At 50.0% G+C, this 15,327-nt stretch overlaps 2 protein-coding genes across 5 annotated transcripts in view; one reads left to right on the forward strand and one right to left on the reverse strand.

The window, feature by feature from the left end:
- GAMT (guanidinoacetate N-methyltransferase) lies at positions 1-5,247 on the reverse strand. Its single transcript, XM_056336855.1, has 7 exons — positions 5,132-5,247; positions 3,041-3,237; positions 2,302-2,447; positions 2,158-2,221; positions 1,693-1,760; positions 1,151-1,261; positions 1-806 (listed from the first exon to the last, which is right to left on the reverse strand). Exons 1-7 carry the CDS (start codon positions 5,203-5,205, stop codon positions 666-668), a joined length of 801 nt encoding a protein of 266 aa, XP_056192830.1. The 5' UTR covers positions 5,206-5,247; the 3' UTR covers positions 1-665.
- The window catches only part of DAZAP1 (DAZ associated protein 1), a 26,708-nt gene continuing 16,483 nt past the window's right edge, over positions 5,103-15,327 (forward strand). Inside the window, exons 1-6 of one of the 4 annotated variants that reach the window (XM_056336849.1) lie at positions 5,103-5,235; positions 11,333-11,373; positions 11,839-12,005; positions 12,313-12,378; positions 13,009-13,119; positions 15,218-15,266. In XM_056336849.1, the coding sequence (XP_056192824.1) occupies positions 5,204-5,235; positions 11,333-11,373; positions 11,839-12,005; positions 12,313-12,378; positions 13,009-13,119; positions 15,218-15,266 (466 nt within the window). In that variant the 5' untranslated portion in view covers positions 5,103-5,203. Of the gene's footprint in view, positions 5,236-11,332; positions 11,374-11,838; positions 12,006-12,312; positions 12,379-13,005; positions 13,120-14,175; positions 14,273-15,217; positions 15,267-15,327 lie in introns of those variants that run through there. The other 3 variants (XM_056336850.1, XM_056336852.1, XM_056336853.1) reach the window with 3 other exon arrangements.

Raw genomic sequence — 15,327 nt, forward strand, 5'->3', positions numbered from 1 at the left:
TTGTGTATTTCATTCTTTTTTTTAATGGATTTTATCTGCTCAGGGTAGACAGAAGAAATGTCATTTATGTGCTGTTGAACTGCAAGGAGGTTATTGGGATCAGAACTAGCCAAAAGCGTTGGGAAACTTCACAGGGGAGTTGCTGCAGGAGCAGCCGAAATGCTGGTTTAGATTATTTGGCTTGTGTGTGGAAAGCCACCCCATGATTTCTAAACATGATCCAGTGTTTAGAGGAAAGGTCTCCGTCCTCGAACCCCTTTGGCTAAAGGCTCTGAGCCATGCTCTGGAATTGCAGCTTAATTGAGGTATTTGGAGACGAGGGCAAGTCTTGAGTGGAAACTTGGCCTCGGGGACAGACGCAGGGTGGGACCCTCCCCCACAGAGCCCAGCAGACACCCTGCCAGGGTGGGGAGCTGTGGGTGACATCCGAGGTGGGGCAGGGAGTCCTTTTGTCCAGAGGTCCCTGGAGACCCAGCACTTCCATCCCAAGCTTCCAGCCATCTCCTGCCTCCAGATAAATCAGCTCCAATCTTCTCTTATTAGCATCAAAGGAGACGAGAGCTTTTCTCCTCCTTGCAGTGCACATACTAGCCTCTCCTCCTTTAGTGTTTGCTTCCTGTGGCTTTGGGGCAGCCCCAAGGGATGGTGCCAGGCTGCCAGCACCCTCAGTGCTTCATGATGATGGGGGTGACCATCTTGTGGAAGGAGTAGTACCTGCAGTCCTTGGGGGAGACCAGGTCCATCACCTTCAGGCTGATGTTCTCCTTCTTGAACCCGGCTTCCACCAGGTGCTCTACCTGGGTCTCCTATAAGAGAGGAGGGAGGGAAAGGAGCAGCAATAGTTTGAGCTGCCTGGATGCGAGTGGAGATACTGTGGAGCCCCAGCCTGCAGGTACACAGGACAGTGCAAGCAGCCAGCTGCAGGGACCCCCGTCTCGGGCTGCTGTGGGCAAAAACCCTCTGACCTTCCCTGAAAGGCTGAGCCCCAGCGTGACGGGGGAGTTAAAACAGCCACGGAGTCGTCTGGCTCGTGCTGCTCTGTGGCCATGGTGTCGGACGAATGTGTGCAGGCTGATGTGGTGAGTCTGGGAACTCCAGCTTGGGCTGGGGGTGCCAGCCCCCGTCCCCCAGCCCAGGGAACGACGCTCACCTCAAACATCTGCTCGATGTCGGTGTACTTGGTCTTCAGCAGCTCCCCCCAGGAGGTCAGGTTGCAGTAGGTGAGGATCCCCCCGGGCTGCAGCAAGCGGAAGGCATGGTCCTGCAATGGGAATTGAGGGGGAGCTGGCTCAGCACCCAGCACCCTTGTGCACAGCACCCAGTCTCTGCCTCACCCCCCTTCAAGCTCTCGCTTGTCCCTGCAGAGCTGGATGTTGCCCCAGCCCTCTGTGCCCTCCCACTGCTCCCCTCCAGACGGCTGTGACCGTGCAGACCAAAGGTGCTGCCAATGCCACTGTTGCGCTGGGGACATCAATGGGGACATTGGGTTGTTCCAGAGGCCACTAAATCCCGGGTGGCAGGGAGGGTGCTGGGGACGGCGAGGGCTGCAGAGCAACGCTCAGCTCCAGCTTTGACTCCTGAGGTCCCAAATTCTCCTCCCTGCCCTGTGTGCCCCCAAACCCACCCGAGTGGGGGCTGTGACCCCTTGCAAAGGGCAGGGGGAGGTGTGGGTGCTGCACCCCGGCATACTACCTTGATGAAGTTGAACTGATGCGTGTGCCAGGTCTCCTCTGACAGCGGGTAAGTGTCATACAGGATCCCTGCCCGGGAACCATTCGTTAGCTGCGAGCGACCACTGAGGCACCAGTGGGGCTCACGTGCCGGGGGTGAGATGCCCCTTCATGGCCTGTAACTATTTTTTTCTTATTTCAGTTTGCACCCCATGTCACTGAACCTCAGAAGGCAGCGATGTGCTGCTCCCCAGGACGAGATGCTGCTCCCGGGGGCCCCCAGCTGCAGCCCATCCACATCCCCACTGCTGTGGGAGGGAGCTGGGCCGGGTGCTCACCTGCACCCTGGCTGAGTTGCATCCCCCCCAGCTCCCACGGTGCAGGGACATGCCAGGACCTTTCTTCCCTGGGGCGCCTGCACCCCAAGCTCTGCTGTGGGGGCTCCCACCCCACTGCCCCGTTCCCAGTCCCGCTGGGCTCAGCTCACCCATGAAGTGCCCGTCTGGCAGCGTTGGCACCACCTCCTCCCACAGCCCCTTGAGGGGCACGACCTGCAGGCAGGAGGGCAGAGCGGTGAGCCCCAGCGGCATGTGCCCGCGGGCGCTGGGCACCGGCACAGCCCTCCCCGCACCTTGTGCGGCTGCGTCTTGGCCCATTCCTCCAGCCGCTGGAAAACTCCCTCATTGCACTCAATGATCCAGTGCTCCTCGATGTCAAACTCCTCCACCTTGGTGGCGGCGATGGCCATGCCAAAGCCCACCTCCAGCACACGGCCACCTGGGGACAAGAGGGCAGCTGGGGGGGGTGGGGGGCTGTGCCTCCCCAGAGATGCCAGGCGGCCAGTGCAAGCCCAGCAAATGCAGATCTCTGTTTTTTCTGTGCCTCAGCCCCAAATGCCACCCCTCTCTTTCCATGAATTGGGTTTTTTTTTAGCACAGGATGGGAAAGCGTGGCACTGCCCACACCGCAGTGAGAAGGTGGGAGCAGCCCCGTGTCCCCATCACCCACCACCTCCCTGGTGCACCCTGCAGCAGCCCTTTGCCACCACCGCCCCCCTCCCTGGACAGCTGCAGCGGGAACAAGCCACTGCTCCCAGCCGTGCAAACCCTCCCTCGCCCGCATGCGGGAAATGGAGCCCGAAAAGCAGCAGCTGGGGAACGTGTCACCCCGACACACGAGCCTAAGTGCCACTGCGGCCCCACTGCCACCATCACTGCGTGGGGAACACTGGTGGTGAGTGGGGTGCATGCAGCAGCGTCCCCTGGCAGCAACATTATCCCCGACTTTGTTCACTGGTGGGAAAGCTGCCCTCCCCCCACAACTCAGTTACACCCCATGGCACAGCCCTGAGCCCGCGGGGTCCCCGTTACCCCTCGACGCAGCCACGGCTGCCAGCGAGTGCATGTAGGGGGTCTCCCAGCGCTCCATCACCGGCTTCCCCAGGATCTCCAGGTGGGTGTCAGGCCCATCGTAGGTGGCTGCTGCCTCCCGCCAGGCTGCCCGGCAATCCTCGCCCTCCGCAAAGATCCGTCCCGCTGCCGCCTGGGTGCTCATGGCCATGCCACTGCTGCTGCAGGGGGGAAAGTCCACCCTTGGGCTCAGCGGTGCCGGGGGAGGGAAAGGGCACTGGAGGCTTGGCTGGCTTTAAATAGCCAGGACTGGGAAAGTGCTGAGTGTGCAGGGCAGGCTGGGGCCCTTGGTGGGGAGGGGATCCCTTAGCAGGAGCAGGGGGGGTGGGGTAGGGGCTGCCAGGCCTGCGCAGCCACCAGCACAGCTGTCTCTGTAGGCATGGCCAGGCAGGAGTGGCTGGTGCCCCACGACGCGATGGGGCTAAACTGGGGGGGCGGGGGTGTGTGTGTGGGGTGTGGGGGGGTAAAAGCCCTGCTCCTGGTGGCACCGTGTGCCGTGCTGCGCGTGCTCGGGGCAGGAATGAGCAGCATTGCATGGTGGAGCTGGGCTGGATCAGTGCGACACTGGTCAAGGGCTTTGCCCTGAGGGCTACGCACTGTGCTGTGCCCCAACTGGTGCTGTGCTCCAGAGCCATGCACTGTCGCAGTGCTGTGCACTGGGGCCATGCTGCGCTCCAGGGCCATGCACTGGGGCTGTGCTGTGCTCCAGGGCCATGCACTGTGGCTGTGCTGTGCTCCAGGGACATACACTGTGGCTGTGCTGCGCTCCTGGGCCATGCAATGGGGCCATGCTGCATGCCAGGGCCATGCACTTGTGCTGTGCTGCACACCAGAGCCATGCACTGGGGCCATGCTGTGCTCCAGGGCCATGCACACTGGGGCTGTGCTGCGCTCCAGGGCCGTGCACTGGGGCCGTGCTGCGCTCCAGGGCCACGCACATTGGGGCCGTGCTGCGCTCCAGGGCCATGCACACTGGGGCTGTGCTGCGCTCCAGGACCATGCACATTGGGGCCGTGCTGCGCTCCAGGGCCATGCACACTGGGGCTGTGCTGCGCTCCAGGACCATGCACACTGGGGCCGTGCTGCGCTCCAGGGCCATGCACACTGGGGCCGTGCTGCGCTCCAGGACCATGCACATTGGGGCCGTGCTGCGCTCCAGGGCCATGCACACTGGGGCTGTGCTGCGCTCCAGGACCATGCACATTGGGGCTGTGCTGCGCTCCAGGGCCATGCACACTGGGGCTGTGCTGCGCTCCAGGGCCATGCACATTGGGGCCGTGCTGCGCTCCAGGGCCATGCACACTGGGGCTGTGCTGTGCTCCAGGGCCATGCACACTGGGGCTGTGCTGTGCTCCAGGGCCATGCACAGGGCTCTGGCCCATGCTGTGCTGTGCACTAGGGCCGTGCATGGTGCTGTGCCCACACCATGCCATGCACTAAGGCCATGCACTGTGCTGTGCCCCACGCCGTGCTGTGCCCCACGCCGTGCCATGCACTAGGGCCGCGCCCGGTGCTGTGCCCCACGCCGTGCCGTGCTGCAGGGCTGCTCGGGGTGCTGTGCCCCACTCCGGGCTCCGCACAGCGCCAAGCTCCGCGCTGCGCCACGCACCAGGCCACGCACAGCGCCGTGCTCCATCCTTCCCCCCCCGCGCACGGGGCTGCGCTGCGGGGGGGCAGGGCGGGCACCGGGGGGCTGCCGGGGCGCTGGGCCAGGCACCGATCCGTGCCGGGGGGGCCGTGCCGTGGCCGTGGGCCCCGCCCCCCACCCGCGCGGCGCCAGGCACGGCGGCCGCACGTGCTGCGGGAGGACTGCCCTTCCCGTCGGCCCCCGCGCGCCGCCCCGCCCCCGCCCCTCCCTGGGCGCGGCCCCGGAGACCCCGTAGCGAGGGCAGGTGCGCGCGCAGCGGCGGTTGGCGGCGCTGAGGGAGCGCGAGCGCGCGGCGGGGGGGCCGGGCCGGGGGCGGCCGTTGCGCAGCTCGGGAGCGTGGGGGGGGGGGGGGGGAACGGGGGACTGTCGGACCGGCGAGGAGAGTCCGCCCGCAGCCTCACGACCTGCCGCTGGTGCCGCCGCCGCCGGAGAGAGGAGCCGGGCGCGGCCCCGGATACCGCCGAGGAGCCGCCGCCATGAACAGCGTGGGAGGCGCCGACGAGATCGGGTAAGGGGGGGCGGCCGCCTGAGGAGGCGCCGGGCCGGGGGAGCGGCAGGGGTCCGGCCCCTCCCCCCCTTCCCTGCACCCTGAGGCGCGGGTCGCGCCGGGGCTCCCGCCGTGCGGGGAGAGGTGGTGGGGGGTGTGTGTGTGTGGAGGAAGTCCCGTCCTGGCCGGTGTCCGCCGCCGGGCCCGTCCGCCATGCTGGGCCCCTGCGGGCCGGGAGGCTGCCCCCCCCGTCACGTGACCGGCCCGCGCCGGGCTGCGGCGGCAGGTGCGCACGGCCCAAGGTCACCCGCGGCGCTTCCCGCGCGCTCCCGGGAGCCCGCCGCCCCGCGCCGGGGGGGTGCACAGGCACCCCCCCCCCCCCCCCGCCCCGCCCCTTCTCCCCTGGTTAACGACGGGAAGGGGTGGTGAACCCCCGGGGACTTTGTACCGGGGGCTCATCGGTGCTGCCCCGCGTGTCCCCGGTGGGGCTGGGGCTCCTGGCGAGGTGGGGGGGGGGGGGGAGACGGATGGGCGGGGGGGCGGCAGGACAAAGGCGGCAGCCGGGGGCCACCGCTCACCCCTCGCCTCCCTCCCCCGTGCTGCAGGGGAGCCCTTGCGCTGCGGGTAGCTGCCCTCCAAACTTCTCCTCTGCTGGCGGATGCCACCCGCTAGCTGCAAGCTGCGCTTCAGTCGGGTTTTCCAGAGCCTCTCCAGAGATTTTTTTTTTTTTTTTGGCTTCTTCAAACTGATGGCTCTAATCCTTCGGAGATGTGTTCAGTATTACAGATTTCTTCTGCACATTATCTACTGGGCACTGAAGTACATAATACTTCAGTGCCCAGTGGCATTTCAATTAGGAGACTGCAGGCTTGGCACGTTAGACCTGAAAACGGCAAAAATAAAATAAAAAGGTTGTCTGCTCCGCTTCCGCTACAAGTTTTGGCATCGAATATGCACGTCATAACTGATCACCTTTTTGGAAACTAGAGCAGATGTGAACCAGTCATCGTTCTTGTCCTGTCTCCAGCGTGTAGTAAGCCGCTTATTGACTGTGCGCATTCTTAATTTGTACAGTCTTAAAAATAGGAGAGGCAGGGTAACTGTTTTGAACAGGACATGCTGCTATGAACACACATATTGCACAAGGCATGTTTAAATATGTGGGATTTGCTCTGAAAGTGTTTTTATTTGGTCCTGGGCCTTAGTCACTGTCTAGTGCCTTAGGAAAGACCTGATGAGCAGACTTCTGTGTGCTGCTGTTCTTGCAGGCTGCAAGTGACTTAGGGAAATATTGTCAGCTTTCATGCTGAACAGGACTGGCTGTCACAGGGCACTGTCCCAGTTGCAGACTGATCCTTCTGAGGTTTAACCGGATCTGAAAGGCTTGGATTTTAATCAGAAACAGTAATTTGCTTTTTTTTCCTCCTCCAAAAGTGCTCGAATGGAAAGGTGAAAGCACAGAATGAACTCTGTTTTGGTCAGCAGCCGCCTATGGTTGGGTGAAGGAAGTTCTGTTTTGAAAGCTGTTGTGAGATGCAAGTGTTAATAGGAAGTTAGAAATTTAACCGCTTTTCTAGACAGATTTTAAGTGAAGAAAAAAATACAAAGGCCATAGGCCTTGCAGTCGTGTTGGTATGAGTAGGTAGGGCTTTGCGAGTGTTATTTGCTGTAATTAGGACTTGGGACTATTTTGGGTGAAGGAGAGGTGCTGAGCTTGAGATCCTTCTGTCCAGCAGCATGTAGATGACTGGGACTGCACTAAGAGAAATGATAGATGCTAATCAAACTGCCGGATTATTTTATGTAGGCAAAGAGTTTGTGCTTTTGTTGAGTTTCAGCACTTTTAAAATACCTGTGCATGCTTTTTTACTAATTCTGGGATTATCTGCTTCAGTGATGGATAACATTTATGGGAGAAAAGAGTAAATTAGCAAGTGAAATTTCGTCAGGAAATAGCTGAAGTGGAACATGTGGCTTCGTGAAACTTGGTTAAAACTTATACGTACTGCAGCTTCTGAAGAGTCATTATTCTGCTTCCCACTCCTGATCCAAGCGCTGTGAGGAATACTGCTGCTGCTGCCTCAGGTGTGCTCTGTCTGCTGATGCCTTTCACAGGCTGGTGTACTGTGCACACCGTTGCACAGCTCGCGGTGGAAAGACAGACTTGCCGAAAGAAACGGGCCAGTGTTTTGTGTTTTCACCAGGCTTGTGCTGGGGAATTGCTTTACATTCTGTTGGGTGTGGACTACAGCATCCTTCTAACACTATGGTCTATAAATACCTAGCTTTTTTGAGGTGTGCATTTTTGAGGGTGGTGCAAATAGGTATGAGGACAGTGATCTCAGCAGGCTGAAACTGATAGCATGATTTTAATAACCACCAGCCCATAAACTGTTGGAACAAAAACTTCTGGGAGGCAACATATGTAAGACCTTACCAGCGGGCTGATGATGCAAGTTGTGTGCAGGGAAATGAACACTCACCTCGTGTTACTTCATACAGCTGTTTTGCATCTGACAGCTGCTCGTCCAGTACAATGCTGCATCTAGATTTTTGTGTTAGGTAGGGAATAGTTAATTCTTGCATTTGCTCAGTGTGTTCAAACCAGTCCCTGGAGGAGTTAAAGGCAGGGTAGTCCTGGCTTTTGGCATTCTATAGAGTGCATATAAATAGGAGCCATGTATTTACATACAGCTGCTGTAGTTGACCTTAGGCAACCCAACTTTTTTTTGGTTTAAATGTATGTAGGGTGACTACAAATAATTAATGATGGCACTGGAAGGTTTCAATGACCTTAACTGTGGGGAGTCCTCTGTCCCTGCAGACAACTTGATGTTTTGTCAGAATGCAGCTAGTATTTTAGATTGATCTTACATAGATTGATCTTACATACCACTCTATCAAATTTAGTTAAAAAATAAAATAAAACAATCCTAAATGTGGTTGGCCTAGAAAATGTAGCTAACACACAGTCACGGGCTACATCAAAACTTTTAATTGGAATATAACATTAGATCAGTTATTTTTTTCTTTGCTATTAGGAAATAAAGTCACTTCCTTACAGAACTTTCTTGTGCTGTTATTTTTAGGAAAAGTAAGAGCACACAGATTCGTGTGGAGGCGCAATGTAAAGCAACAGTTGTGGAAGCTACCAGGGAGTCTGAGTGTGCTGACAACTGTTGGGTGAAATTTGGCTGTTACTGGAAAATGACCTGTTGCTAAAAACTGGCTGGTGTTGAATAAGCTCCTTGAACTGCTGCTGGGAGTGAGCTCTTGGCCAGCGGAGGGAGGTGGGGGTTTTCCTACCCTTGAGAAAAACTTCATCATCATGAAACATGCAAGTAGAAAACAGGCCTGCTTTCAGAGAGGTTTGATAATGGATGTAATGTCCTGCTTGTGCTATTATCAGATGCATTATCATAATGCAAGAACAGATGCAACCGCTGTCTTCTGCAGTACTGTGAGGGCTGTACTTTCTTTGCCTATTACCAGTTCAGTTATTTTCTAGCCTGCTGAAGAAGATGCTTTGATCTGTGCTTAACAGTTGGTCTTTTTTCTTAAAGTCAAAGCTTATATCACCTCTCAACTAGTGATTTAGGAATAAAATTTGCCTGGATGGAACAAGACTTGTAGGTGCTGTGTAATACTGAATTTAGTCACCCCTTGTTTTCACATGTAGTACACCTGCACTCTTGGGATTGGTTTAGTCACTGTTGGCTGTTGTATAAGGGACAGGACATGGTGCCATATCACAGAGAAATGAATCGGGAAGGGACTGCTGGTTGCATCTGCAAGCTGTCCTGCTGTGCAGGACCTTCTTGTTGCGAGGCTTTCCTTTCACTGATGCTCCCTGTGTGCTAGCACAGCTTACTGACTGGGGAGGTGGTAGTGGTGATGGGGCGGTTTTCTTACTGCAGTTAGCTGCTCCTGAAAAAAGCGGGTGAAAGGAAGTTTTAGTTTATTTTTTTTTAAGGAGAATTTCAACTTTCCCCGTTGAAGTGAAGGTGCACCAATTCCCAGCCTCAGCTCAGCTGTATTAGGATATGTCTGAGGGCGAGTAGAAGACAAAACAGAGTATGGTTCCTCTCTTCAGGGACTGATAAGAGAAACAGAGGGCATCCTCCAAAGCTACACTATTCCCAGCACTTGTCTGTGCAGACCCATAAAACTATTAACAGAAGACCTTTTGAGTTGGTGCTTCTTGCTGAAAAGGGCCAAATGTTGAGGTGGCTTTGAACTAACCTTTAATTACAGAGTAAATTACTTTGCATGGAAGTTTTGTAACACAATAACATTGATAAAGAGTTGCAAAGCAGGCAGTCTGTCTCATCTCCCTGCTCCTCTTTGTGCACTTACCCAGCTACTTCGGTGTGCTCTAACACGAAATGGTACGGATTTGGATGCTCTTCTAGAAGATGAGTTGATTCGGACTTGTCTTCGGTTTTAAGCATGGAGTTTAGTTTGGGTTTTAGCCATGACTTTCTCATCTATTTGGAGATATCTCTAAACTAGATTGTAAAATGATTTCACAACTAATTGCTGAATTAGTGCTCCTCTGTTATTTAGTTCTTGCCCTATGAGTTTGCCTTCTATCTTAGACTTGAACCTGGTAGTTCTACTTTTGCTTTCACTGAACTAGAAGATAATGGTAGACAAAAGCGATTCTGACTCATCTTTCTAGGTGAGCAAGGGAGTAGCACATAAAAGGAATGGATGAAGGTTTTATGTTTGTTTTAATCAGCAGTTTAAGGACTTTTCTTTACCAGGACAGTACTTTGAGAACACAAGGAACCCTGAGGGCTGACTTAAGCTTTTTTGATCCGCTTTCTGTTTTACCCAATTATGCAGCTAGAGAACAAGTACAGAAATTTCAAGTGATGCCTGAATCCGACCATTGCATGTAGTTCAACGTTCCCTCCCGTGGAGTCTGTTTCTTTTAGCTGCGGTTCCCATTGGGCTTTGACTTTCTGGCATGTGAAAGTTAGCCACATCATCCCAGGACAGGCGCACTTATGTTGCTGCTTATTTGTAAGTCAGTATTAAATAACTTGAACTGCTGGCATTCTTTTTCATTTGGTAGTATCTGTTGATGTAGGGGATAGTAACATGAAGTGTGCAAACTTCAGTCTGGTGTTACTTTTGCTACAGTATGTGTTAGAAAGAGCTGCAGCAGCTGTGTTGCGAGTGTATTTTTATAGAAAACTTTTTAAACTAATTTTGAATGTCAGTTATCTTTCTGGTAACATTCAGTGTTAGGTAGCAAATGGATGTAGGAGAGCCCAGCTGTTCTTCTGTCTTGGTTTTGGAGGCCTAATGCAAGACTATATACATCTCTTGATCCTTGGTCTGGGATTAGAGCAGTTGATGGAACAGGCTTGGGTATTTAAACTAGGATGTCTGGCTTTCTGTCAGTTTGCTTTATCTCAGAAGTTTTGGATTTTGTTTTCATCCTTAAATTGGAACTACACGGACCCTGCAGCTGTTTTCTTCTGGTTCTCAGAGTTCTGTAAGTAACATAGAGCTGATGATCCAGTCCTTGACAGGAGTCCAAACATCCCCTTTTAACTTCGAGGGTGGGGGTTAACCAGGTAGAATGACTTTATAACTGTGTTCTTGGATAACTTTTCAAATTCCAAATACTTTCCTGAACTATGAGGTGTTCCATGCTAGAACTCCTTTCTGCCCCAAAAGAGCAGGTAAATGTACTTACTGTTATGTTCTGTGTTGGTTTTTTGCCTTCTGGCCATTGTAATGATTTCTCAAAGCAATGCTCCCTTCTCAAGTATCTGGAGATAAGAAGTTTGGAGGAACCTGGGCTTTTCTGATATTTTTGTCCTCTCTTTGCATAAAATAATAAAATGTGTTCCTGTAGTAAGCTTACAATCTCTGTTCATGCTTGTGGGACACAGAACAGATGCTTCAGTTTTATGTGAATCTTCGTGAAACGGAAAGTAGCTGTCACAAAGAATAGTGGATACTGGTGAGGAACGGACTTTGTAGTATCTTTTGGAGGCCTCAGTACTGCCAGACCTCTTCAGAATTAGCTGACATCTGTCTTAAATAAGATGGAAGCATCTGTTGTGTAGCATCCTAAAACTGCTGTATGCTTCATTTGCAGAAAACTGTTTGTGGGTGGCTTGGACTGGAGTACGACGCAAGGTAAGCTATGTATTCTACAGTCATTGAGCCAGGCCTTTGTGAGCAGCAAAACAATGTACAGACACATAGCTTTTCAACAGACAGTACTGTGGTAGGAAGGTTTGCATGAGGTTGTACTGCCGCCTTCTTCTATTAATGCATAATATTTTCTGTGGAGAGAGTTCAAATATGTGTTCATCACTTTTGGGTTTATATTTTCAATCAGTGTTTGGTACTGAAGTTTTTGTCAATCCTCGGAAGATGACAATTTTTGATCGTTGCTTTGCCTACGATACTGCTTTCCTTCTGCATGGGTAGAAATAAACCATTATATACCATTTGTTTAGAGGAAGTAAAATGTAATAGTTTTCAGAAGATGAGTTTGAATTTGTTTAGCTGTTGGCTTATCTTTTGCCTCATAATTGCAAACACAGCCTAAAGTTCTTATCTGGTTCTGTTTAATACATGCTTTTTGTTTTTTAACAGAAACTCTTCGTAGCTACTTCTCCCAATATGGAGAAGTTGTAGACTGTGTAATAATGAAAGACAAAACAACAAACCAGTCTCGAGGATTTGGATTTGTCAAATTTAAAGATCCCAACTGTGTGGGAACAGTACTGGCCAGTAGACCTCATACGTTAGATGGCCGAAATGTAAGTTGCTTTTGTGGTTTTTATTTTTTCTGCTTCAGAACTTTCTGCTCCAGACTGCTTTAGAGATCTGTTTTAAATTCTGGCTGCTTATTTGCAGACTGGATAGTGTACAAGTTACGTGGTTGTTTGTTTTAATTATTTATTGTAAGACAGCTTTAACTCAATTATTTGTGTCACGTTGTAGAAGTGATATATTGACAGTAGCTTTGATCTGAGGAGCTGGATTTCAGCAGTGCTGTGTCAGCTGCCATTGTTTTAGAACCATATTCTGCACACTGAGATCTGACCAAACTGGAACTTCTTCCAGATTGATCCAAAGCCATGTACACCTAGGGGGATGCAACCAGAAAGGACACGACCGAAGGAAGGATGGGTAAGGAAAGATACTTGGTGTATCCTGCCTGTTTTCCAAGTTTCGGCTTACCTCCTAGCAGCTTAATTGAACTCCCTTGGATTATATCCATGCTTTAAGATCAGGAGTTGGTATGCAGGCCTCGAGTGTAAATTTTATTTCTGAAAATTGTCTTTTACTTAGATTTCCATGGTAAGACTCCATGTACAATACAGTGTTCACAAACATTTTGTGTTTGTGTCAGACTTGGTTTGTGGGTGTGGTATTTTCTTAAGCTCTTAGCAGTGTTTTTAGTTGAGTTCCTCAGATCTTGAAACAAGTGGAAGTACACTCGCAGGACTGATGCTTTCTTCCAGCCTACTTCACACCCTGCAGGTTAATATGATTTCATTATTAAATCAGTAAATGACATCAGAACACAGCCCATTGTTCTCCAGAAGATCAGGAAACTGAGACAGGGTTAAAACTGCAAACACTAGATTTCTGAGCTCTCAACATGCAGTTGGTTCGTTTTAATGACTGGGAGACTTCGAGCCTGGACATGGCTCCCCCTCAACTTGCAAGAGACTATTGTTGATGTTTAAGTGTTAAATGATAGAAGTAGTCAACTTTATTGTCCTTCTGACTGAATTTTTTTCCTCCTTGATTTAGCAGAAAGGATCCAGGAGTGATAACAATAAATCAAATAAAATTTTTGTTGGTGGGATTCCTCATAACTGTGGTGAGACAGAGCTCAGGGAATACTTCAAGAAATTCGGAGTGGTGAGTCATTCAGCATGATGGCAGTTATCAGTTGGTTGCAAGATGCTTTCCTTCCCCGCTGCCTTTTCTCAGATTTTGTCAAGCTTTCAAATTTTGGATTAATTTAGACAAACTGCTGTAAGGACATACTGAAGCATTTTGTGATAAAGTGTAGTAAACATTCATCGTCTCGAAATGTATCTTGCGTTTGTCAAAAACCTGTTGCTTCGATACATAACTGACTTTGCTGCTTCTGTCTCCTCTTGTTTAAGTCTACCTGATGCATTATTCTGTCCCATCTTGCAAAAACACCTGAGCTGAGTTGGCTTAAGAATAATTTTTTCTCTTTTTCAATTGATAACTTACAGCTTGGTGATTAAAAAATTGTTGTTGAATTTTTATCTTTTGGGAACAGCGAGTATGTTCCAAGATCCTAGTCTTTGACTACCTGTACAGATAGGTTAATTTCTGCAGTCTCTTGCCATTATTTTGGTAACAGTAGTTGCTTTTGAGTCATCATCTGGAATCAAATGAGTTCTTTTGTCCCTAGAACCTCTGTTCTAGAGACAAACTACTACTCATGTTATGCACCTGTTTTTAATTCAGTTTGTAACCTTAGACTGAAATGACTATATTTTCTGATTTTTTTTCGGTTTAATTTTAATACCCATTTATCACAACTATCATTGCCTCTTTAAGATGGTAAACTATTGAACTAAATTAGTGAATTCAGCTGTGAGTAACTGTGAGAAACTTCAAGACTGTGCCAGTGGATGTGAACATGCCATCTTTGAGTGGCATTTAGCGTGTTATTCTGATACTTTTTTTTAATCACCTTTCTCTAAAATATCTTCTTAGTGGCAGTAAAGGATTTGCTGATTCTTTCTCCAGTGGCTAAGTTTGTAACAGTACTGTATTTAAATTTGGATTCAGATAATTTTTTTAAAATATAAAAGGCAGTGGCTAACAACTGTTTCATTAGTTTGAAAGGCTGTGGTAGATTTGTAAATAAAAATGAGGGAGCATGTTCCACAGCTGTGGAGCATAATTTCTAAAGGCTGTTCCTCACAGACTTTTGGCTTTCCAATTCTGACCTCTGGATGGCTGGAGAGATACAGGGTTATGTTCCACCAAGTGTAGAAGGCAGCAGCCATTAAGTGAGGTGCCTTTAAAAGTAAGTAGTAGAACTTTAACAATAGTATAGAGATTGGAGAGTCTATATTACGTTTTCTAGCTGTAAGTAAAAGGCGAATTTGTGTCAGATTTTAAGCTAATTCAGGAGATTCTAGTAAAAAATATCTGAAGATTGACTTGAAGGTGAAGATGTGATGCCATGAGGTCATACACATTTTGTGACCACTTTTCTGCACCAAGACATTTAAAGGTAGTTCTTTCGACTGTTTTAATATTGCCTTTGACATAAATGTTACGTCTCTGGTTTTGTTTAAATTGTAGCTCAAACTGGTGCTTATTCTGAAAAAAATCTTGAAGCCCTCAAACAGTGCCTTTTCTGTTGTGTTTTTTTTGTGTGTGTGTGTTTTTTTTTTTAAGTTAGAATCACAGTGATACTGGTTATCCATAACTTACAATATTGTTTGTAATGCTACATAAAGCATGAATTTATAACTTGTACTCTGTGCCACACTGATATTCAAGTAAGTAATTCAGAGAAGCTGTGCAAATTCTTAAATGTGTTTGGGGTTAAAGCTGCTTTTCATGATAGTGAAAATGTTTAAAAATGGAAAAAGTAATTTTTTAAGAAGCTACACTGATGAATAGTATGTTGAAAAACAGAAAACTTTTTTTTTTGTAGGCTATAGTGTGGGTATAAACAGTGTAGTGACCTTAATGCTACATTTAAAAATTTAAGTGTGATGAGACCTTAAAAAGCCACAGTGTAGCAACTTTTCAGAACAGATGAACTCGGGCTTTTCTTAAAACTCCTGTAAAGATCAATATTCCCAATTTGTTTACACTGTGCTAGGACAGTCTGATATTAATGGCTACATTGAGCATTTAATTGTGCTTTGTGGATAGAGTGCGGGAAACCAGCCTGTAGTAACTGTTTATAACACTCCCCTGGTAGCACAGTTAGTAGAATTTCCCTTCTCTCTTCCAGGTCACTGAAGTTGTAATGATCTATGACGCAGAGAAACAGAGGCCCCGAGGTAAAGGCTGATCTAGTTTGTCCTTGAAATTTCTTCATGCTCTCCTATAGTCAGATGGCAA

Source organism: Falco biarmicus, chromosome 4, assembly GCF_023638135.1.
Source record: "Falco biarmicus isolate bFalBia1 chromosome 4, bFalBia1.pri, whole genome shotgun sequence".
In the NCBI taxonomy this organism is placed as follows: Eukaryota; Metazoa; Chordata; class Aves; order Falconiformes; family Falconidae; genus Falco; species Falco biarmicus.